This window comes from Myzus persicae, unplaced genomic scaffold (assembly GCF_001856785.1).
Source record: "Myzus persicae strain clone G006 unplaced genomic scaffold, MPER_G0061.0, whole genome shotgun sequence".
NCBI lineage: Eukaryota > Metazoa > Arthropoda > Insecta > Hemiptera > Aphididae > Myzus > Myzus persicae.
The window spans coordinates 514,920-541,666 of record NW_019101460.1 but is presented as its reverse complement, the minus strand read 5'-3'; the positions used below and the strand labels follow the sequence as shown (position 1 = coordinate 541,666).

General features: G+C 28.3%; 1 protein-coding gene and 1 pseudogene across 1 annotated transcript; one reads left to right on the top strand and one right to left on the bottom strand.

Annotated features, from left to right (window-relative positions):
- Positions 1 to 813: 813 nt before the first annotated feature.
- On the bottom strand, positions 814 to 11,760 carry LOC111029148 (cystathionine gamma-lyase-like). Its single transcript, XM_022308022.1, has 7 exons — positions 11,615 to 11,760; positions 8,062 to 8,232; positions 7,622 to 7,909; positions 4,762 to 4,896; positions 3,341 to 3,476; positions 2,354 to 2,681; positions 814 to 997 (listed from the first exon to the last, which is right to left on the bottom strand). The coding sequence occupies exons 2-7, from the start codon at positions 8,224 to 8,226 to the stop codon at positions 847 to 849; spliced, it is 1,203 nt and encodes a 400-aa protein (XP_022163714.1). The 5' UTR covers positions 8,227 to 8,232; positions 11,615 to 11,760; the 3' UTR covers positions 814 to 846.
- A 12,481-nt stretch (positions 11,761 to 24,241) lies between these two features.
- On the top strand, positions 24,242 to 25,560 carry LOC111029149 (annotated as a pseudogene).
- The last annotated feature ends 1,187 nt before the right edge of the window (positions 25,561 to 26,747 follow it).

Genomic DNA, 26,747 nt, shown 5'->3' with positions numbered 1-26,747 from the left:
CATGAGTTTACGCATTAAATATATTTGAAACTATGCAAAAATATGCACGAAAAAGATTATTCAAAAAAATCCTATGTACAATTATTTTTTATTTATTACCAATAACGACGATTTACTTATGACCGTTGCGTATTCACATGTGCCACCAAATCCGTCAAGTAAATAACTTATATCATTAGAGTCTAAAAATATAAAAACTCAATCAGAATTAACAAATAGGTACTGGTGCTTTTATTTTATAGTTGGCGGGCGTATATTACAAAAATCGCCGCGAATGCACATTCCCCCCCTCCATCAACGACTCTTCTTATATAATATTAACCCGGAGCCACAATATAATATATACTGTCAAAAAAAAATATATACTGGGTCCAAAGAAATTTTTCATTTCACTCTCGTTTGTTATATACATGCAGTATGTACGCATCGTGGCCTAATTCACGAAGAAGCCACAAAATATAGTACCAATAAAAAAATATATTCATTATATTGTTTTATTGTACTGCAGACGTCCGGAAATAATTAATATTTTTGATTTTATTGAAATGCTTCCGTATATAGTTGTAAAATGGCTCACTGACGAAGAAGGGCAGTCACGGGCATTCACGATAAATTCATTCGATATCTGTTGGTCTGGAATACTACCAGGACTTGGTCGACGACTTAGAACAAACATTTCAAGCAAGTGGAGCCAAAGAATAAAGATAAATGTTAATTAATAAAACAAAATTCTTAATAGATATTTTATTATATTATAATATAATATAAAAATAATAATAAATATATTAACTGATTCACATCAGCGTTATTTTACACAAATAAAATACTATTTTAATTATAACACAATTATTTTTTAACAGAAGCTTTTAGTGCTTGATCAAGATCGGCAATTAAATCTTCTTCGGATTCTAATCCCACGGACAAACGGATTAAATTGTCTGTAATTTTTAATGCTGCTCGTTCTTCTTCAGGAACTGAAGCATGAGTCATGAGTGCTCTGAAAAAATAATGTACATATAGCTAAATAGTTGAAAAAAAATCTAAGTCTTTTTTACAATAGGTATAATCGATTACAAGTAGTTGTGTATTTTGGTTATAATAATATTATAAAATGGGTATGGCTATTGTTATATTGATTCTCAATAATTTTTCAAAGGTTTTATTAGCGTACATTAGAAAGAATTGTTTCTCGAATTACATTACTACAACAAGGTTACGACAATATAAAATAAGATTTGGATAAATCAAAAAATTAAAAATTACGATTAATTGCGAAATATTAAAATGTTGAAATTTGTTGATTCATCTTAACAACATTTTTGAAAAGTACCTATAACTAATTGGTAGTGGTAGTATTAATAAAATACAAAATATGTACTTCAAGTCTTTATAACATGGTATTCATGACTTCGTGAGAGTATGAGACTATATGGGCGAAATTTGATCATGAGCAAAATCTATCTTTGGGTGAAGAAGAGTGCAAATTACAATTCCTCTGTCATAAGTACTGAGTTAATTTATTAAAATTTTTTTAAAGTATGTTCAAAAAAAAAATTTTAATTGTGTGTATGTCGATTAAAAATTGGTATGTATAGTCTAAGCTCTCAAAATGGGGTGGGTATTAATGAGGTTGAATCGATCTGTTGATTGGCAACAAACCGGGGTAAAATAGTGTTAACATTTTCTAATTTCTAGATAAATTATGAAAAATAATTTTTATATAATGCATTTAATTTCAATTTTGGTAGAATTACTAACCTGCACATTTACAGTCTTTATAAATCTATATATATAAGTGGAGCCAAAAATGTATAACGATTCATCAATTAAGAACGGCTGGGCCGATTTGGCTCAAATGTTTTTTAATTGTTCGTAATTTGCAGGAGAAGGTTTTTACGAAAACAATTTTGGAAAAACACTTTTTCAAAAATTTTTTGGATAGTTTATTTTTAGGGTTCCGGAATGTTTATTCGAATTAAAAATAGCTACGGAAAGCCAATTTTTTTTTAAACTTATAAAATTGTCCATATGACATAATTAATCGTTAAAATGGGACCTCCGGCCAACACCAAAAAAACGGACCAACATGGAGAAATATGTCGTGGATTGAATATTAGGTATTAATATTATGTTTCACTATATACAGTAAAGTTTAAATTTTGTAAAATGATATTTTTCGTATCGTTTTTATTCCGTTCGATTTTATTTAAAGCCGTAAATACCCTCTCTTTACATAGAACGCAACAGTCGATAGAAGAGATAAATAAGTCCCTCCGACCACCCCCAATTAAGTTTTCCTAAGTCCGCAAATGGCTTAGGTATATAATATATATATGATAGATTATTAACTTACGGATGATCGGCCAGACTCTCGAAGCCACCGAGACTTTCAGCTAAGCAAAACACTTTGATGGCCTGTAAAAATCTAGTGGCTTCCCCAATACCTCCTTTGATGTAAAACGACAACATGCCGCTGAAACCGCTGGCCTGTTTTATAGCCACCTTGTGTTGGGGATGCGATGGCAAACCTGGGTGCAGCACTTGTTCGACGAGCGGATGCTGTTCCAAGAACTTGGCCACGGCTAATCCGTTCTTCATGTGCTCTTTCATGCGGACATGCAGGGTTTTCAGGCCACGGTTGACGAGGTAACAGTCGAAAGGCGACGACATGATACCGCACGCTGCAGAAAATGACAACGTTTATTAAGACAAATGATTATATTTTGTACGTTTTTATACATTTGTATAGTGAAAGAAATATGTGTCGCAAGCGTCAACAAATACTAAATAGTATATTTCAATGTGGTACAGGTAGTATTATAGAAGTTTAATAATTAAGTATAGACATATCAACGCTTAAGAACGTATCTGAAATACTGAAATCTGATAATACTTTTGATTTCTCAAATGTAGTAGAAGTACCTGTAACTATAGCTAATATGTGCTCATACGAAATAGCTATGGGAGGAGGAGTACACACCACTGTTGTGTTTATCCAACTTAACAAATTATAATTGATCAAAAATAGATGTATAAGGTTTTTTAAATGTTGGCTTTAAATGTTTTCAATAACGGCTAACGTGTTTCTGGAAAGGTTATAATTACGTATTCATACAATATTCTGAAAAATTCTGGCTGTCAATGTGAAGTTACAAATTTGAGCATCAATTAAAAAAATAAGAAAACGTTCTTTATTTGAGATTACAACAATGTGGGTACTAAAAAAATGTATGTATTGATATTAGGTAGGTAAATTCACATAAATCATTATAAACTACAGTAGAATCACACTCAAACATAATATTTACACGAATTAACTTATATAAGTGTAGGTACTTACAGTTCTGAATGTAGGCAAGACGATCGAATAATTCGGTATCGTTTACGACAAGTGCACCCATTATGACGTCCGAATGACCATTCATGTATTTACTCAGTGAGTAGAGCACGACATTTGCACCCAATTCGAGTGGCCTCTATGTACAAATAACAAAACACAATGTAAACGAATAAATCTCATACGACGGGTGTCGTCATTATTGAAAAAATATTAATTGTTTATGGAATATGATAAAAAAAAATGATTTTTTCGAATCTTACAATGACTTAATAAGTTGAAGTATGTAACTACAAGTAAACAATAACTAACCAAACTACATTACGTTTTTACTTTCAGTACTTATCAAAATAAATATTTAAAAATGTCTATTTATCCGAATAGATCACGTCTGCATGACTGTATTTGCGGTTCTTCCACGCGACACGCTGCCATGTTGGAACCGGTCACAAAGACAACCTTTTTGAGTGGGTATACCACAATACTTCAATACGAAAGTTCACTTAATGGACAGGGTTTATACGTAATTATAATATATAACAAAAATTATACGTTTGTTTAAAAACGGAATCGATAAGAAAAAAATCTAGATTTCACGCTTAAATATGATATCAAATTCAATTTTACCCGAGACTTCAATGATTTTCATTGAATCGAATACAATAGTTATGGTCCTTCCTTCAAATATAATTGAATACAACATTCTATCATACACTGAACATTGTAAATAAGATTGGGCATTTAACAAGAAAAATCAACGATTACAAGTGCGTAACATAGCAAATTTTACGCTCAGCGGTAAATGTTAGCTCCGTTAGCTTAAAAAATAGAGTGAATTAACCTCTTATGAAAATTGAAGTGAAGATTATTATCTAAGGTATCTCATGATCTTTTAATTTAATTTTAATTTTAAAGCGAGTTATGAGTACTTTAAAATGTACAAACAATTTAAAATGTTACAATATTCATACCTCGCTTTAAATTTAAAATATGATAAAAAGCTCATGAGATGATACTAATCTTACCTTTAATTTTCATAAGAGACCAATTCACTCTAGTTTTTAAACTAATGGAGCTAAAAGTAATCTGTAGAGCGTAAAATTTGGTTTGTAATGTCCTCTTAATATTCTATATTTCTATACAACCGTACGTAGATGGTTAATGTGTATATTATATTTATATATATTTTTTTTTAATCTAGACTTTATACAATCCATATATGATCAGCAAAACGGATGTTTTTTCCTAAATTATATTATTATGTAGCTTCATGAGTGTGATTTGAGGGAAGAACCAACTAGTGAAGGCACTTCGGCATGGTATAACATTATATAATATACATTTTAAGCGAGTTATCATACAAAATCATATCTATACGTTCAAATTATGAAATAGGTGATTTAATGTTACGTTTACTTATTTACTTGGAAATAAGTTGTCTGGATTGTGTTGTCGACAACTACGATGATGTCTTTTCGTATGCTATGAACAATCCTTGAAATCGATTCCAAGTCGACAACTCTCATGCACGGGTTTGTTGGGCTCTCCATCCACACTAACTATATGTACACACACGATTCAAATTTTTTAGTCGTTTAGAAATAAAATACCTGTATAATAATATAAGTACAAGTCAAATAAGAAACACTTATAAATAAATATTGAAAACGAATTAAATGTCAAGTACATGGATACTTTTTTTTTATAGTATGTTCGTGCTCCATTGCCAATATATTATTATTATTACAGTTATTATTATTATGACCTGTGTACTGTGTACTAAATGCAAAATTAGCTCATTCATCAAATAATATAACTCAGTTCAATTAGTATTTTAAAAACCACTTAATAACCACTCCATTGAACATGCAGTAAATACAATTATAGATCAATTACGCGTACCATAGCATCAACGATAATACTCCAAGTATAATAAACTATGAACATTATATGGTCCAGTGTATATAGGTATAGGTATATAGGTAAAAGCTATTGTGAATACTCTCACCATTTAACGTGAGATACCACGCACCAAATCAATATCAAATAGATTCACATAGGACATAGTAGTCCCTTAACGGCTAGAACCCATTCTATTACATGCTATTGTTTTATCAAGAACTTGTATGTTTGTGGGGTTCAGCACCACACGATCATGTTTATACATTGGTAATTACTACTGATGATAGGGACATAGGGTACAGATAAATTATTTTAAAATTCAGCTAAAAATTTATATCTAGTACTTATCCACTTTATTATCTCGTTTCATTGTATCGACTTAAATATTTCTGTAATATTTTTTCATAAAAAGGTACCTTATTAAAATTAAAATTCATGGATAATTTTGTTGTGTTATTGACTGACAATTTTATGAACAAATGATGAAATATGGATTAATAGTTATCAACTCATAGACATTTTAACTTAATTTAAATAAGCATAAATATCATAGCGTTTCGTACAATCATCATCGACATTTCAATAGTCATAATATTAATACAATGCAAGTTTGGTTTTTATTTATTTTTATTTATTCGTATTTATTTATGTACGATGTAATAACTTATGTTCGTGTTTCTACTAATCCAATTATTTAAGAATCTGTTATTGTTAAAAAAAATCTATAAATATATGTATTGTTATTAAATAAACAATAAACACATAATTTGTAATAGGTTAGTAATAGATTAATAATACATGGACAATATAGTAGATTATTGATAAAGATAAAACAGTTGATAATAATTTTTTTTAAGGTATTATATAAAATGTAATTCGTGCTATCGGGTCTATTTAATCACATATACTTATTCATACATTTTTATATACCTAGGTTTACTCGTATTATATTTAAAATTATGTGTTTGAACTATTTTATTTATTTATGGACTTAATTTTCTTCCTCGGTGGCCGCATTACCTTAATGGAATGAATATTTTTAAAACAAGATTTGAAAAGACAATAAATAAATTTCTCTAATTCTGCAATCCACATAACTGTATGATATAAATATATACGTATATAGAGAATATACCTAACACCTAAGTAAGGGTTACTCAAACGATTCTAAAATATTTATATGTAAAATGTATTTACAAACATAAATTTAGTTTACCCTGGCAAGACGCAGTGTTTCTTGCATTGAGGGAAAATAATACATTGTTTTCACATTTATATAGAAATATAGAAAATAAATTAATTTCAAGGCTAGACTGCATTGGATTAAAAGCATATTATGCCTACAGCTTAAGGAATGTATTCAAATATTGATAGGTATCTAACAAACATTTTGTTATAACTAATTTTAATATACAGCACATCGAAATTAAAGCGTGGAAACGTGTTCGAATGACGTATTCTATTATCGACGATTATCGATTCATTAACAGTTTCGCATTGGTTTTTATGCACACACGAGTCGCTATAGAGGTGTAATGTACAGGCGTCTGTATAATTATTATGTATCATAATATGTATAGTGTACAAATGTACAAATCAGTGTAGGTACGTGAAAATTGTAAGAAGATGTATACCTTTGAACTCCAAAAGGTCGACACAAGGTCAACTTCGAGATGCTTATGAGATTGGAATGATATAGATACCTATATCGTAGTATACACTATACTAGGTATATAGCCTATAGGTGTAAGTATGTATCAAATGTATTTAAATTAGACGGTACATTGTTCTGATGAATATTGAGAGTTAATATAATAATAAGGCGTATATAAGTATATAACCTTATAGTAAGTATATAAATATAATTTATCGATTTATATGAAAAAAGTCATTTTTTTACAATAGAATTTTTATCATTTATAGCCGTCTAATATTTAAGACGGATTTTATGGTAAATAATTAACATTATTTAACATTATTTATATGCATAACTGCCATATTGTATTTACAAATATATAGAAATGTATGTATATATAACTGTTATATATATCTACATAGCTATAGCAAATATATGATAAGTGAACAAAAGTTCTCTGGTGTGGGGGCGATTGCCTTAATCTTCATCCCCTCCTTCTCAAAAATATGCCACCGTTTTATACATCTACAAGCTTCTAGCAGATTAAATGCTCATATTCATACACAATAGTTCAAACTTTTGAGAGGACTTTAAATATTTAAAACAATGTTGTTACCCATGAAATGTTCTAAAAATTATATAAGCTCCTATACGCTCAATACTATGTTATAAATTTTGAATTGAAGGACTGAGTATCCGTGCGCCAATGTTTGTACTTAGTTGATTTATAAAACCTGACCTCTCACCTTGGTCTCGGGCAAAATTAATTTCGCTATGTTCTTGTCATTTGTCATGTCGGTCATTGTGAATTTTACATTGAATTTAGACGCGATCTTCGAAAAGTACCGATTTGTGCCACCGTACATGTCATCACCGCACAGGATGTGGTCTCCGGCTTGCAACAGTTGGACCACGGCTGTAGTGGCAGCCAGGCCGGACGCAAAGGTTAGACAGTGTTTGCCATTGTCCAGGGAAGCAATGCAATTCTGCAACACATTTCTGGTCGGGTTGCCGCACCTGCTGTACTCAAAACCCTGTGTGATGAGGGAGGAAAAATAAATAAATATAATTCCTCATGAGTAAAGTCTACAATTTTTGATAGTTTAATACAAAAATCAACGATTAATGTAATATTTCAATAATATTGATCAGTATATTGTTTCTCGAGGTCGGAAGAAAAACTCACAGCATGATCATTTGGACCGTATTGCTTGTAGGTGGTGGTCAACGAAATCGGAGGAACGACGTCTTTGAAAGACCACTGGTCGGGATTTTGCCCCACGTGGATAGCTTTAGTTCCGAAGTGAGAATCGATCTTCTTCTGGCACTGCGGGTTATTTGAATCCGCCATTTTTTACTGAAATATTAAATAAATAAGTTTACTCACCAACCAAATTTTGTATCTACAAAAAAATAAAAATTCGGAACAAATTACGATATTTTTCCATAGTACTTTTTATGAATAGAAAAACATAATATACCTGTATTCGTTACACAACAATTCTATAAATGCCACAGCAGTAGGTACCTACCTAATAATAATTGAGATTTTGGGTATTTAATTACTTAATTTTCACTTCGATAGTGAGAATAAACAGTATTTACCTATAATATACCTATACAAAAGCAAGTATTACATTTTAAACAGCAATATTACATCATAGGGACTTATTGAAAACTGTATAAGAAGTAAAACTAAAATTTAGAAACTATTGTGTGAATATACGTTATTTAAAAAAAATTAATTTTGTTTTAATATCTAGTTGAAATAATTTTCAATCTTGTATAATTCAAATAAGAATTATTAAAACAAATAATATAATAGTTTAATGCTTATGTGATCAAAGGAATATAAACAACAAACAAGTGTAATTAAGTACGAAGTAGGTATAATAGGTGTTTGCGAGTACCAGAACTACCCTTTTCAACAGTAAATTATAGATTCGTAAAAGTAGCTCAAGTATAATAAATTCTAGTTTCAATATTACGCCTATTTTATATGTTTGTAAAAGTAGTTTTAAGGACTATTATCCTGAGTACAAACATTTTAATAACTAAGAAACTCGAATTTTGAATTAAGTACATCAAAGTTTTCAAAAAATTGCAAACAAATAATTTACAATAAAAAAGGAGGGGGGTCTCGTCTGAAAAACAAAAGTTGGTATCGCCACTGGACACTCTTTATAGTAAGTAAAAAAAAAAAATCAAGAATTTGAAGAAGTTGTCTTTAAGAATTCATTTCAAAATTCCAAAAACCAGAATTTGAATAAATTCATTATTAAAGGAAAAAAATGGGAGGAGCATACTTGGTGAATCGTCTGTATATTATATAAATTGACCCTATTATAATAATTAATAATACAATAAATCTATTCTATACCTACACACTCAATAGGTACCTACCGTACAAATCAGTGCGCCAGAGCGGTTACCTATATACTATCAATTAGGACGATTAATTGCTGATAGTTCATTTAGGTACCTGGGTATTTTAAATGACATCCTGCGATCGTGCATATATCACGTGTTGTTCATAATATATATGCTTTTTCCGTTTTAGTAATGAAAATTAAACCGTATTGAATTTGATTAGGCAAATATGAAACATAAATTATTGATCTCATTTTCAACAGTTGAAAATGAGTTCCTATGAGTTACTCATAAACCGTATTTATTTATAGTAGTATATTAGCATGTAGTATACATTAGTAGATATGTATGTATAGAATAGAAACCAGAAAGAACTTTACATGTTGATATTGCGGGAAAAAAAAAGTAATATTCTATTCTTTATAATATGTTTTATAATAATTTGTATAATAACTAATATGTATATTGAATATTGATAACGATAGATAGAAAGTGATAGGTAATAAATAATAATAATATATTATGTATATAATGTATAAATATATAATATGTACCTATATTTGAATATTATACAGTTCATACCTAATTAAATTTTAAGATAATTTTTACATGAGCGTTTTTCAATTCATACTTAATCAATGAAACAATAAGCTTGTAGGCACAAAACACATTAACACATTAGGTTTTGATAATTTAATCATTATAGGTAATATAATTGGCTATGTTTTTTTTACTAACACTTTTATTATTGGATAACCTAACTATAAAGAGGTTGTAATATAATAAGTAGGTTAAAAAACATTATAGGTACATATAGATTATAGTTATTATTTTCACAAAAAAATCATGCTTACTTTCATTGGCGGCGCAACCATAGTATTAATTAAATATGTAATAAATAATTTAAAATGTGTACCTAATACTTATTTCAACTGCTATTGCAACAATATATCAAGAGTCTTGTATTAAAATTGAATGCTTTTTAGACCAATCAGTATAATTGTATTGACATTTATAGAAAAATAAATTTAAAAAATGAAAATATCCGTAAACAGCTTAACACCTGTCGAAATATTTTGAAAATTGTATTAAGTATAGAAATTGATGAAATAAACATATGGTGTAAATTTCAAGTGTCTACAGTAAATCGTTTTTTAATTACAACAAAATAAGAAAATCGCTACATGAGAAATCGAGTGAATATTTAATGTAGTAAAAATGTCAACGTCAAACGTTCATAATAATGTAATTTGACTTTCCGGTGGAATTTTTTTTTTTATTAAGGTAGACAAACTTATGAGAAATCTTGTGTTTAATTTTTAAATCTTAGATATAAAAAGAACAATGTTTATGAATTTCTAAAATAATTTGTTAATTTTCGTAATTTTTTAAGAATTTTGTGAAAATTCTAAATTCAAACGCGCATAAAAAAATTATTGGGGATTTCCACTCAATTTTTTTTTTAATTTCCGCTAACAACAACTTACGAAGAATTGTATTACCTTTTCAAGTTTTTTAGACAGAGCGAAAAATGTTGAATTGGCATTAGTTAAAAAAAAAACAAATTAAGTCGACAATTTCATACGCCTGTAAATAGTTCAAAAAGAGTTCAAAATTAAAATTTTATGGTACATGGAAAATGTTAACACAAACATTCAATGAAAATTTCATTTATCTGCGGTCATTGTTTTAGAGTTACACTAAAAACCAAAATCGATTTTTTTCGAAAACTGGTTTTGCGTAAAAATTCCTGTTTTTCCTCAATATATTGTTTATTTTTCTGGTCGCTTTTGAAACTATTGGGAATTTTAAATTTTGACCTCCCGAATTTCACCGAAATTCACTTTCCTACCATACTTTGAATGCTACCCACTTGAATATTTTCAGTAGTATCTTTATGGTTGTTAAAATAATTAATTTCAAAAACTAAATTAAAGTACTTTTCGGATATTCATCTTAGTACTTTTTTACCAATATTTTTTAATTAAAATAAATAAATTATTACAATAATAAATTTATTATTATTTATTTGACACTAAACATATCCTTTATTAAATGGTGACCAGTTACGTAGTTTTTAAAATATAAATACATACATAACTATGTAATATAGTAGAGATATATTTTATTTATTTTTCTAAAAAAAGCAGGTTCCTATTCGAATACCTATGATAAATACCAAAATAATAATTACTATTATTCAGAATAATATGTTATGTAAATGCATTTAAATCAATTTTTCCAAAGTACATAGGAATACTACGCATACGTATACGTAATCATGCTACTAACATGCAAACAATTATATAATTTTTATAATTTTATTAAACTAAAATATAGCATAACTTGAATACGAAAAAAAGACTTACAATGTTTGGTTACAGGTAATTATTTGTCGGGCGACGAGCACGTGGCCTAAGCGCCTAGTGAATGGCGTTATATCAAAGTAAGGTTCGACTTCGGTTGTCACACTGCCACAGCCACACTGGTGCTGCACGATCCGATATCGGTATTTATCCGTTTCACCAACTACAACTATACGCATGCGCACGTGAAACCCTTCTCCACCGAAAGCGTGTCGTGTACTCGTGTGTGTGTGGCTATATTCAAAATAATAATTATGATAATACTAATAATGATAATAAACCCACCTCATAATGCTATGTTATTATAATTGAATAATATATTTATAAATAATAATGTAATATAACATAATAATCATTTTTAAATTTGATTTTTTTTTTTAAATTGAGTATCCATACTCAAGTGCACTTAAGTACCTAGCATTATTATTACACATGCCCAAATTGTTGAAAAATTCTGAATCAAAACAATATAAATACATATAATAATTAATAATAATACATTTTATAATTAAAACATAACAAATTTGCGCCCAAAACCAGCCTTGAGTGGTAAACTTTAGTATAAGTAGAGTGAATTAAATTATTATCGAACATACACTTTAGAACAATATCCATATTTGTACGTTGGCTTTTTTACGGTATTTCAATTTTATAATGAGATAGGTATGAGCATTTTTAAATTGCGAAAATCACACAGAAAAGGATGGTATTGAAAACATGAATTTTCTTTTTAACAATCAATCATACAGTGTTTTTTCGTGTTGATGAAGATTGAAGAACCAATAGACAAAAATGACACACCAATCTACCCCCAGAGAACGCCCCGATTATCAAGTTATATACAATATCTACATTTATTATGATACGTACAATATACATATTTATAACCAGTTGCATATTTATGAACTGTTGACGGGGCTCCCTCGGGCTCCTAATAATTAATCTATATAACACCGTTTTGAGGTTAATTTTTAATTTTGTTAAGACTTTTTATACTTACATAGATTTTGCAATAATTAATCAAGGTTTATAGCTAATAATGTATTACTATAAAGTATAAACTATATTAATACAATTAAAATACTTGAAATATAAATAATGATTAATGATAATTAAATTATCATTACATCTTCTTATTCTTAAATCTGTACAGTATACACAGTACGCACTGCACCTTGTCGAGTTAATTATTATAATTTATATTCACTGATATAGGTAAACAATTAACAGTATGATAAACACAAGCATGTTTGTTGTTTGCAGATATTATTAAGCATGGATTAAAATTATTTAAAAATTCGTACAATTTTCGAAAAAACTGTTTTTTTTAAAAGACCTAGAAATCTGGGAATCAGAAAGTTTTCAGATAATTAAAAAATGTTTACTCAAATAATCTAAAAGTATAATAATCTCAATTTATGGAATCGACAAAGAAACAAATCGTTATTTTAAATCAAAACCATTTCTACTTTCTAGTAATAAATTATATTTCACCATATTCATACATTATTATTCATAATAATAAAATGATGTACATATAGTCGAATTTACGGTACGCTTATGTTGGATTGGCTATTAGCATCGGTGTATTAAGAATATTAATACAATAATATTATTGATTACTATACAGTCTATACATCAATACTATTAGGCTCCAGGGTTGTTTCTCCCAACCGATAAGTCAGTTTAATTTCACCAACATGCGTCTTTAATAATGTTAGGTTCATCATATTTAGCTAATAAAAATGTTGATCATCAAATTATTATTGTCATTACTATTATTATTATTAGTTTTTATTTTTTTTTATCACCTATAGGCCTAATATTATATTGTTATTTCTTTTAACGTTATATTTTATAATTAGTATAGGTATCTGTTATTGTTGTAAAAAATATTGTTATTTACCGTTATTTTAAACCGAATGTCGTCAGTTTGAAAAAAAATAAAATATCGAAATACGGACAATGATATTAATATACTTCCATAATAGTATAATACTAACTATTGCAACGGCTTCTTATGACAGCACTTGAATGGTGGTGAAAATGTGAATGCAGGTTGAATTGTAAACAGAGTCTACCATAGCATGACACTTACCAATACATCATAATATGTGTTATTGACTTAGATTAATATGATCAACGAGGTTAACATATTCAAAATAATAGACAATTAAGGTTACCTAACGAACCAGTGGAAAAAAAATTGTACAGTATACAATATAATTTGTATATAGGTTTACACTGAAAACATGATTGGTAAAATGTTATGCATACATAATTTCAAGATTTAATTTACGTCTTTTGCAGGTGAAACACTTACAAGTTACAAACGATAAAAATGCTCGAATGCAGTATATAGGCACATCGTTGAATGTTTGATAGCTAACTCTATAATTCTACGTTAATTAGAGGCAAATAGGATCATCTGATATATAATATAAATGCACGATTGTATTTTATTTTCAAGACGTGTACCTACTAGTTATCGAAGTATATCTTTAAGAAAAATTAATTAGAACTTTCGTTATAAATCTCAAATTCTATATTCTTCTTATTCTATCTCCTTTATCTTCACCCTTGGCTTCCAATTATATATATTGGGGTAGGCCACAACCTTGTTCTAAACCTCCATAGGGATCCATACCCCCACCTCTTAATTCACACCTGTTATTTGTGTGTCCATCTATTCTATGTATTTATCTCTTTTTTTCTTTGGTCTCCTTCTATCAATCATGTCGAAATAATCAAATGTTTAAAAATGTACAGATCATAATATACCTATACCTATATTATGCTATGTATTTATTGGTATTATTTATTACTAATAAGTTTATCTGGACGTAGCCCTTTAGATAATATTATCATAGTTACGTCATAGTACTTCCTGAAAAATTTTTAAAAAAATACCTACCAAACTAAACTTGAGAAATGTTTTAAAATGTTTATTTCATAAATTGTACTATCAAAATATCAAATCATTTAGTATACAATTATTTAACTATAAAAGTAATAAAAATGGTATTATATTATGTAGTTGGTCTACTTTCAATTATACTTCATTTAACATTAAATCAGAATTTTAAAGAACTATATAGCTCTGTAACAATGATATCATTTCTATTTTATAAAATAATAATCATGAAAATATTAATCAACTTATTAAAACATACAAAATTATAATAAAGATAAAAATAATATTTATAGTATAGGTATAATATATTAATTATTATCTAAATAGTGTGTTGTTATATTTTAAAAACAGATTTAATACATACTAGATAATAAGACGTATGTAGAGTCAAATGTACTTTCTTTTTTTTAAAGTATCAACCCAATTACACTAGGTACCTAGTAGTCATTAGGCATTGCGTATAATAACATTAATGTGCATATTATTTCCAATATCAAAGAAATACAAACATTGTTATTTTATTCAAATGTTTAAAATATAAAGAAATATTTTTATTAAAAAAATCAATGCTCGAAAAAAATCTTGATCGGAACGATAAATGTGTTAATTTTACAATGGTGTATGTTTTTTATTTTTGTGTCAGAAAAAACTTTTCCTAATAGAAAAAATGCTCTTATTATCGTCCTTGAAACGTCCCTGGAAGTTTCTGATAGCAAGTCGGATTTAATTGGCATATAGTTTTGGAAGATTATTATTTAAAACTCTCGATGATTTTAAAACAATCAAGGGAATAAAGGAGAGAGAGTAGGTAATCACTCTAATGTACAGTTGGTGTCGAGCGTTACTCCATAGAGGAGTAAGTCACTACAATGTGTGTGTTAAATTGGAATACAATGATTAATCATTGAATATGAATACATATATATTGCATATGTCTATATTAATTGCTATTAAAGTAATTTATCTTACTACAAGTAAAGTATACTGGAACTACTACAGAAGGCTGAATTTATTTTTGCCGAAAACATTTGCATTTAGGCTTTTATTGATATTTTTATTTTAAAGTGAGTTATCACCTTTTTGAAACTATACATTTTAAAATGATCATAACTTACTTAAAAATAATGATATCAACATAAGCTTAAGTGGAGATCTGGGACCCTATATAATAATCTTACCTTTAAATTTTATAAGAAGTCAATTCATTCTAATATCCAAACTAACAGCACATTACTGTAACGGATTAACGTAAATTTGCTATTCTGTATGTGTGTAAGACGGAGACAACACATGAGGGTACAATCTCTTATATATGGGACAAATTTGTATATTTTGTCGGGAAAACGGGACGTTTTATTTAAATACTAGACGAATGGGGTGTCTACTGTGAGTGAATAAAATATAATAATATGCTTTAAAAGTTTAAATATTTAATTTTGTCCAAATGAAAACTTAAAATATCTATAAAAAAAACTGTACCTACTTCTGAGAAACCTTGTTTTAAATGTTTAATCCTTGGGTATAAAAACTATAAAATTATTTAAAATTATTCGCAAGTTTAAAATATTTTGTCAAAATTGCTTATATTAAAATTTAGAGTAGGTACCAACTGTTGTTCGTTTTTGATTTACACTATAAAAACAATTGCGAATTTCTTGAAAACCAGTCTTGTGTAATAAGTCCCGTTTTTCCGTATTTTTTTTTTTTTGTTTTTCTTGATTATTTAAACCTATTATCTACAAATTATAATACATTTGTAATCAAATAATCAATGGAATTTACAAAATTTAAATGACAAAAATCATAATTTACCTACCTAATTATACTTATAGGTATTAGCTGAAATGTATAACACCGTTTTGAACTAATATTATGGTAAATATTTATTAAGTAATAAATAAAAATTATAGATTTGAATTTAATCGAAAAATTGTATAATATGCTTTACACGTTTATTGTTGCAATGTAAACAATTAATTAACATGATGAATTCATGTCATAGAGATCAAACATAAAATCATAAAAATTCATAATAATACTACCTATTAATCCAAACAGTACTATTCAAATACATAATTTATAAGTGCTGCCTATTAGATTTTTTAAAATTTTTTAAAATTTCTTTATATATGATACTATTTTACATGACTTTATAGAGAGTTTAACTATAATTATTATTAAATCATAAAGTACATAAATGTTCAATTAGAAGTGTACTTGAAAGTTGAAACTATTGCTCAAGTGTTAGCATTAAGACTATAGGATAGCATAATATATGTTTTAAAAAGGCTTGATGTAAGGTATTACATTGTAAGGGAATCATACATACCTAGCGAAATATAGCGATTTGTTGCATAAGCCATATTCATATTACCTAATGATAAAGTATTGAATAAATCTATTATCTATTGTATCTCAAGACGACTAATTACTACGATATTATATTCAAAATTTACTGAAGTGTACTTACGATCTATCTTAAATAGTTAAACAGAAATATTTATAGACTGTTATATAAGTATAAGAAACAATAAATAACTAAAAAAAGCTCAAAAAAGTTTATTAATATAAAAATTATTGTTTTATTTTAACTACCAATTGTTATTTGATTGAATTATATGTACAATGTTCTACCCACAAATGGATAACAATAATATTGTTCCAAGCTTATAGGGTACCCAGGAGTTCCTTACCCAGTTCCTCCAAGGTATGGATGTTTATCGTGATGCTAACAACCCCATGATTGAAAAGCTAAAAAATCCTTATGTTAAAAAGCTGATAAAAAAACCTCAGACACCAGATAGAATAGGATCAATGAACAGACCCGGGAACAGGATAAAGGATTTTAAGACTGTGACTACTGACTTGGTGGTCACTATAGCAGTTTCTTCAAAACAGGTGGATGTTAAAATCTATCTGATGCATTAGTGGGGTGAGCTATAACATACCAATAGCTGCAGCACTCCAGAAATAAATATTCTCCGATTCTGGACAAGTTAGAGTAAGTGATCAATTTTCTTTAATGTCTTGAAAAATCGACAGAGCATTGGAACAGGATTTATTTGCAGTAAGTACACAAACTTGTGGTAGCAAATTTAGTTTAATTCAACCCTTATAATTACAAAAATATCAAAAGGCAGGTTTATTATTATAATTATAAAATACAAATAATTAATATGCAATATGAGTTAAACATGCAAACAACCTATATGTTATATTAAATTTTAAAAAAAAATTTGGGTTCAGTACCTACAACAGGCATCTAAAAAAGAGTTACGGTTAAAATTTGTAATTCGAAACCAAAGACCACTGTCCACTTATGAATATGTTTTATTTATTTTGAATATGCGTCAATTATTTATAAGCACTTATTTTATATTTATTATTATATAGTAGAAGTACGAATAATAACACGTTTATAATGAAGGATTGAATAGGTAATCAAAGTAATAATTAAGCCTTGAGCACTATAACGTAGTTAGGATAACTTATCAACCTCATAATCGAGAAAAGGTTCATGATTTACCATTTACATAAATACAGTAAAGATTATTATTTCATATTAATACAATTACAATATATTGGATTTTATAATTCCCGACTTGTCTTTCATGTATTATTGTAATTTATTATAATTTACCCCAAAGCCGACACGTACACAGAAAAACAATACTTTGGTAGTGAGATGGTTTGAAAATGATATTCAACATAAATAATAAATATAAAGTTAAAATATAGAATTGTGCGACTACTGATTAATATTTATAAGATTGTTATTAAATAGTTAGAACAATCATGCCCAATGGAACAGAGCTGAAGTATAAATATTATTACATAATGATATACTTATTTTTTTATATTATGTGAAAAATATAAAATATTGCAAGTCGTGACCTGTGTAAACTTATAATTAGGAAATAGGAGGTTAAGTATCAACAGAGTAACACGGGAGTTAAATGGTTGATGTATAACTTCCAGAACCTTTTTCTTTTAACTTTATATTGAATTGTTTTTAATTTATAATATTTATCATTTGGGTATGAAAAAACAAATAAATTTGAGAATTGAGAATTTAAATGGTTAATTCAGACGTAAACTTTAGAGTTTAGACCGCGCATTTTATATTATAAGTAAGAACATTATATCTTGTGAGAAAGATGTATGTATAATATTATAAAAATAATGAGTGAATTTGTATTTATTTACAAAAACACTGTTTTTTTGCATTTTATTACTAACAAATTGAATATTTATAAACGTCCAAGTATAAAATAGTTCTGAATAATAATACAATAGCTAAGTCAAATGATGGAGAATATGTTTTAAAAAAACTTAATAATGAAAAGTTCTTATAGATGAAAATTTAAACTGATGGAATATTCATATTGATCACATCAAAAACATTGTAAGAACATTTTTTTATAATTTTAGTACACTCAGCAATATTTTGTCACCAAAATTAAATTTTTGTATTTTGTCATCAACATTAATAGTTTTAACTTTTGTTAGTTTGGTTCAATCTATTTTATGTTACGGGTTACTTTTTTAGGAGAAGTACATATAATATTCATATTAATAAACTAGAGGATACAATAAATTGACTTTTAAAATTTATATTTTTTAAACAAAGGCTATACCATAGTGATTAATGATTATATTTTTAGTGATTATTGTCTGTCTAATTTGGATACCTTGTATTACAAAAAATTATGAAAAAAAATGTTGTTTTTTTTTAAAGACTTAAAAATATAGAAATCAGATCGTTTTTGGAAAATTAAAAAATTTTACTCAAATAATTTTAAAGTATAAAAATTACAATTGATAGAATATACGAAGAAAAGAACCGTTATTTTGAATCAAAATCGTTTCTATTTTCTACATAGTCATAAACTCATAAATTATACTTCACCATATTCACACATTATATATTCATAATAACATAATGATATACAATTGCATTGCCAAAGTGTTCGTTAGATTGGCTTAGCATCAGCGTATTAAGAATAAAAATTAATATAATAAATAATAATACTATTAATTTCTATAAATCAATTCTATTGGGCTTCGGGACTGTTTCTAATAACCGGTAAGTCTGCTCAATTTTACCAAAGATGCACCTTTAATTATGATGATGATTTTAGTTTCATCACGTTTAGCCAATACAAATGTTGATCATCAAATTATTATTATTTTTATTTTTTTTAATTATTACCTATCGGCCTAATATTATATTATTATTTCGTTTAACTTAATATTTTATGATTAGTATAGGTATCTGTTATTGTTGTAAAAAATATTATTATTTACTGTTATTTAAAGCTGAATGTGGGTCAGTTAATAAAAAAAAAATATCGAAACACAGACAATGATATTATTATACTACCATTATACTTACTATTGCAGCGGCTTCCTATAATATGACAGCACTTGAATGTTGGTACCAATGTGAATGCAAATTGAATGTGAAAACAGAGTCTACCATAGCATGACACTGACCAATCCATCACAGATGAAGCTGACGACGGAGATGCCGAAGATCTATAAACTTATCTATGGCTTCCTTAATATATCTATTTTTATATACCTGAATATTGTGTCATGAATTTTTAATTTATTATTATTACAGTTATTATTGTTTGTTTTCTCATTCTGTCCCAAAATAATAATATTATACCTATTATGAGAAAAAAATCCTTTCAGATCTCGGCTCGTGGTTGCCACATGACGACGTTCGGGCCAACGACTTTCCCCTTTAGCAAATTTTTAAATTTTCACAAGATGTTCTTTACGTCGTTTAAATCGGCGTCAGGTTAAATCAAAATTTAACTTCCCAAATTATTATGTCTATTAGCGTGTAACATAGAGTCTAAGGCAACACCTTAAATATAGGTGTGCATTGATAGTAAGAAAATAGAACATTTTATAAATAGGTTAAATCCAAGGCATTAGCTATACAAATTGACCATTTTATAAACAGACGATAGACGATACCAATGTTCATAATTTGTTTTCTGTTACTTAACCATTACAATTTGAACACAATAAAATATACATCAAAAGAGAAACAACATAATAGCCACATATTAATAAAGTAATATTGTTCTATTTTGGATTATTCGACTTTATTTTGTGTTGTTACATAGAAGAACCATTCATTCTAGATTCATTTATTTAGTAAAAAAATGTCTTATCAGTAAAATAGTAAGTTGTATTGCTATAAATTAATAAGAAAAAATCAAACTCAAGTATTTCTTATACTTAGGTACATATTTATTTGCTCAACTTCAAAAAATCAAAAGCAAATCCTACAATTACGAAACAAAACCAACTTGGTGATTAAAAACATTATTTAGTTATTTAATCTAAGCTTCCCATACAAAAAAACAATTCTCGGCGACCAGTAGTTTAAGAATCGCGGGGTGTATTTAATATTTTTATTTACTATTTATATACTGCACTTAATGTCTAACTCATCTTTAGATTCAAATATTCAATATACAAAAAATAAATTAAAGACATAATTATAAAATTCTAAATCAAGTCACAGTATCTCTTTTGTAATAATATTTATGATTTATTTTTATATTATTATTATATATTTAATGTACTTTATTATATTTTTATATTATTTTTATTCTTTTTTTTCTTATACGATATTGGTGGACGCCGCTTGTAACCACGGCCCCTCGCCCTAGTGAGGCGACCAGGCACGTCTCTTTTAGGAAATTGAGTAAATCCTCAATCATATATTCATATAACTTCCAATTCAAGAGGTTATGACTAACACAATCATACATAGGTAAGTATAGAATATTTCGTAATATATTTTTACGAAATAATATGATATAATATTGTTACTTGAAATATTCATTTTCATTTCTTATACAGGTATATGGCCCGATATTAGTAGATGCCGCTTGCACCACGGCTCCTCAATCTAATGATACGATCGGGGGTTAGGTTAGTTATTATTAGTTTTTATTATGTGTCTTTTAGATAGTTGATTAAATACTAAATCAAGTCTTCCAATTCACTTAGGATTTATATTTTACAAACGAGATAATTGGAAGGAAAAATAAGAAATTGAAGAGAATCTGTGTGATGTAACAAAACATTGTGCAGCCACAAATCATGGGTTTACACGAAAACCAAAAAATATATACAAAAAATGAATTAAATACAAAATTAATTTATTCCATACAAATAAAATATATTTAAACAAAGGTACTCCATTTATAATTTTATATTTCTGTTTACTGAATTATTATTTACTGAATAGCTTAACTAATATTATAGCTTTAGCTGACAGTAGGAGTATTGTAGACATTTAAATTTTGGGCGTGGTGAGCCGTTTGTAGACGGGTGTTGTAGAGAACCTTGCTCCGGATCGATGGGTACCAAGGTCGAGGTTATCTGACTTTTTATTTGGGAGTTATGATTTTTCTTGTCTTCATAGTACTTGAAAAATGAAGTAGTTAGATATATTTCGGGTTTTGAGTTTTCGCTCGATAACTGCGAAACTCGAGATCCTGGAGTTTTGGGTACGACAATTCAAAAAGGGTCTATGGTCTAAGTGCGTAAGATCCCGCAATCGGGGTAGATAAAAATTGAAAAACATGTCAGGCATAATGATTACCTACTAATTAGTATACTATACTCATATGATTATTAATGGTATACCTCAGTTTAAGGTTTTGAATAATAATTATTTTGAACTTTTTTTTTCGTATTTAGTTATTTATTTTAACGTTGTACCCTTAGATCTGTGCTGTTAGTGTGTTTTATTTTATAGCCCTAAGTGGTTTTTAAAGTGTGACAATTTTGAATACGAGCTTTTTAATCATTTTTATTATTATTATTATTATTATTATTATTATGTGTCTTTCTTTTTTGGTACTGAAAATAACGTATTCAGTAATTTTAGAAAGTTGCGGGTTCTAATTAAAGGGCTTGTAATAGTATAAATCATAAGTATATTATTCTATAGGTTTATTATATCGTATATTATTTTATTGTGGCAGTTAATATCATAGGTTTATTATTTATTTTTTATTTCGTAGGCATTGTGATATTGTAATAGTATATATTATTATCGTCTACTATAACGAATGCGTCATATAATATAGATAATGTTTTTACATATATTGGCTAAAATCAACCTGTTATACTGGCTACATGTATTTTTTATATTTATTCCAGAGAAACTAAATATCAACAAACTTCACTCAATAGTTTCATATTATAAAAAAACACAATAAAATAAATAAAAAATTTAATAAATAAATTACATTTATTTTTATATTTAATATTTTTTTAGTAGGTATAGATGCATTTTTAAATACTCACTGCAATCACAGTCAGTGCATTTACAGGTTTCAAATCACAAAAAAAAAATATTTAGAAGTGTCAGGGCTGGACATAGAAAATTTTTATCAAAATACTACTAGATCAAGGGTTCCTGACGTAACCATAAAAATTTTCTATGGGCTTTTTGAGAATGACAATAATTGTCAAGAAGGGATATCTGTGGTTATAGATTGGTTAAGGGATCCCCATGTTTTAATTAAAGTATTTATGAAACTGTCATGTTACCATACATAATTGTTGAATTATATAAAATATCCTAGACAGTATGTGTCTATTTTGGGGGTTCTGAGTCCATTTTTACAGGGAAATTAAATAAGTTCAAGCGTACATTACTGTCTTAAACAATCGCAAATTGTATGTGTCTTTTTTTTTTGTTATTCATTCGTAGCAAATAATATCTAAAATGCACTACCGTTTTCCGGGTGAACTGTGTTTGCGCATTATATGATGAAGTATTTTCAACTATTTACAAAAACCTCGATTGCGCTACAATTTAAATACGTTAAAAATTTAAAATACTTGTTTGCGCGCCCAATTAATTTAACAAATCAATACATTTGGCAACAATGTGTAGTTCAAAAATATATTTTATCAAATTTTAGACAATTATATTCATTTTTGAACCACTGTGCCCACGCGTTGAAATTTAATGTCTATATGTCTCCAGGTATCTATAATCTTATCTAACTTTGCGTCTTTACTAGGATAATTTGTATTATATCTCGATAGTCGGTACGGTATTTTACGACGACATTTCTTAAAGCCTTCTTTAAAGCTTCTTAAAGGACTGAAATGTTTCTGTTTGGTACATTTTTGTATCAAAAAATGACAGAATTAATATTTTATTTGAAAAAAGAGAAAGTAACGATTTTAAATATTTCCTTATTGTCTAAAATCAGAAAAGCTTATGCAATAATTTAATATAATAGGTACAATACGGTAATACATAGTAGTAAATAATAACGCTACCTATACAGAACAGAAAGCCCTTATGTCCATGCATCAAAAAAAGTTAGCCCGCTAAATGTAATAAATTTACTTTAGGTACATTAAAAAAATTATTTCTTTTTCATTTAATTGTCGTATTAATATCTATAGAATTGTTATAATTTTATAATTTATATTACAACATAAGTTGAATATCCAAAATGTGAGTTCATAAATATTTAAACAGGTCATCCCTTTCACAAAAAGATTTATGTTTTCATTACTCTAAGAGTTTTAACAAATTAAATCAGTTAAAATAAATAAATAAATAAAAATAATATAAGAAAAAAATATATTTTAAAGAGCCTTGGTGAACAGTAGTTCAAAACCCGGCCCTGAGTTCGTAATGTTACGTACCTGTGTATATTGTGCAATGTATACCATTACAAATGAAGTACTCCGTCAACAGCGACGCTGCGGCTCTTGGTGCCCAGCTCAACCAGGCCTATGAGCTTGACCGATGACGTTCGATTTCTGCGACGGTTGACACTGCAGGTGAAAGCTTACGCTGCCACGTTAGGTTATCGCTGATCTCCTGAGGACCGTCGCGTCGTCAAACAAGTTTCGGGATGGTTCGAGCGCCCTGCATCAGTTACTGACCGTTATCCGGCCTCTCGTCCGGGCGCCGGGCGATCAGAGTCGTTTCACAGTAACCACCGCCGACGCCGCCACAATTACGACGACGGCGACAGCTCAATATTATGCACCTGTCCGCCGGCCGTCTAAAAAACTGATGTCCTTATTCGGCTCGATGTCGGCCGCATCGTCACCGTCGACCGTCACGTTGACACGTAATACCAAAACTGTTCCAAAATGTAAAATTCTAGTGAAAATCGACAAAAAAATGTAGTCGTCTTTTCATTGTGTAATCAATTGATAAATAAACGTAAAATTAATAATTGCAATCGTTTATATTTTCAAATATCATATAGACAACCAATATATATGGTTATTGTCGTCACGCCGCTGTTTTTGTTTTCGCTGAAAATTACCACAGATAAATTAAAATACCAGATTTAGATATTCTCAATATTATCATCCGCTATTGTAAGTTTAAAAATATTACGTATCTAAAAATGGTAAAGTCAAATCCAGTGGAAACGCATCTATAGATATTTTCAATGCGTTTAAGGGGCGTCCAGGCGTATTGTTGCGCAGAATTTGAGACAATTTCAGACTGCACGGATTAGTGTGACGTACTGGCGCGGGCCCAGCCTAACACAACGGCTACATAAAGATGGTGACCATATAACGGCCGCACATAATAAAAAGTGGTCAGGCCATGGCCTACGACAATCATAAGACCGGCGTCACTGGCCATACCCTCAATCCCCGTAAATTCAGTGACTTTACGATGCCCCTTCCCCCCCCCGCAGATGTTCTATGGAATTTCAAATAATTTGTCTTTCTTGGACTTTTGTAACATCCTATTTAGAGCATTCCGATAATATTACGTAACTACGAGTATACTCAGTGTACATATAAAATCATTTATGGTTTATACCAGCGTTTGGCAAATCCCCTAGGCCCTAATAAAAAAGAATAATTTGCTTTTATAAAAATTCTAGCTACGCCTTTGCCTATTAATCGGTGTATACCTACTTGTATTCATATAATCAGACTATTTACAAATGTTAAGTTATACACGTGAAGAGAATCAATTAAATTTATTTTAAACAAGCAATTAATGCTTGTATTGAAATAATACAATTTATAGTTTTTATATTAGGTATTCTTTGACCAACAATAAGGAATCTAAAAAATATGTAACATCGTAAATATCAACGATTTTTTAAACTTTTAATCCGTTATCCGTACATAGTAAGTATATTAGTGTAAAACGATTGTAAACTGACGAAAATTTTAAATCGTATATGCATAAAAAAAATTCTGTTCTGATTTCTGAATTGCATGCGAAAATCTTTATCTAGGTTTGGTCGAATTTCGTGAGTGGTTTTCTCGCGACAAAGCCGTGTTGCGTGATCTTTTTTTTGCGACAGAACTGTTTGAAACGAAATAGGTAGGTAGGTACCTCACACCTCACCTATAAGTAAATATTATTTAATATTTAGTAAACATGATCAGATTATTAAATACCGACAAATGTTAAATTAATAAAATTACAAATAACCATGTTATAATGTATATTTGATAAATAAATTGCGGTTCAAAGTTTGTAAAAATAAAAAATAAAAGTAGATAAGATTATACAAATAACAGTTGTTAATCCATTTTTTATATTTCTGTCTTTTCTGATAATCGATCAGGATGCAAACTATTATAAATAATTTTATATTGGCCATTATACATACTTATTAAATTATAATCATAGGTATTACTGTATTAGGTATAGAATCCGGAACTATTGAATTGGCTCCCTAACTCAGGTAATCGTCATTTTTAAGTATTTAATTGGCTCCCAAGATTTATGCATTGAGTTGGCTCCCTACACATTTATTTTATAAATCAATTGGTTATCAAAATTGTTTGAAAATAAATTCAACTATAGGTACGTCTATACGTTAAAAATATAAAAGTTGAAAAAGTACGCGACTGTAATATTTTTAGTAATCGCAGTACTCGTAGTTCGTTGCAATTTTCCGTAATTCGTTCCTATACATAAAATATAAAATGTGTTTGGTAGAAAGATTGACAAGTGAAAAGGGAGAATTAATTTTAATAGTTAATGAGTTTAAATTTAGCTACCATAAGCTTCTCCAAAATGCATTTCAACGATTCAAATGTACTAAACGAGGATGCAAAGCTTATTTGAAAATTTGTAACCAAGAAAATCTTGTATGGGAATCGTCCAATCTTAACCATAACCACGATCCAGATGAAGAAAACAAACTTGAACGCCAAATTATT

Bases quoted from the DNA above. Each gene is read 5' to 3' on its own strand.
- LOC111029148 (XM_022308022.1), bottom strand. From the start codon at position 8,226: ATGGCGGATTCAAATAACCCGCAGTGCCAGAAGAAGATCGATTCTCAC. The intron at 7,910-8,061 runs GTGAGTTTTTCT...CTCATCACACAG, and splicing joins ACGGTCCAAATGATCATGCT to GGTTTTGAGTACAGCAGGTG. The intron at 998-2,353 runs GTAAGTTAATAA...TTATTTTTTCAG, and splicing joins GAGAGTCTGGCCGATCATCC to AGCACTCATGACTCATGCTT.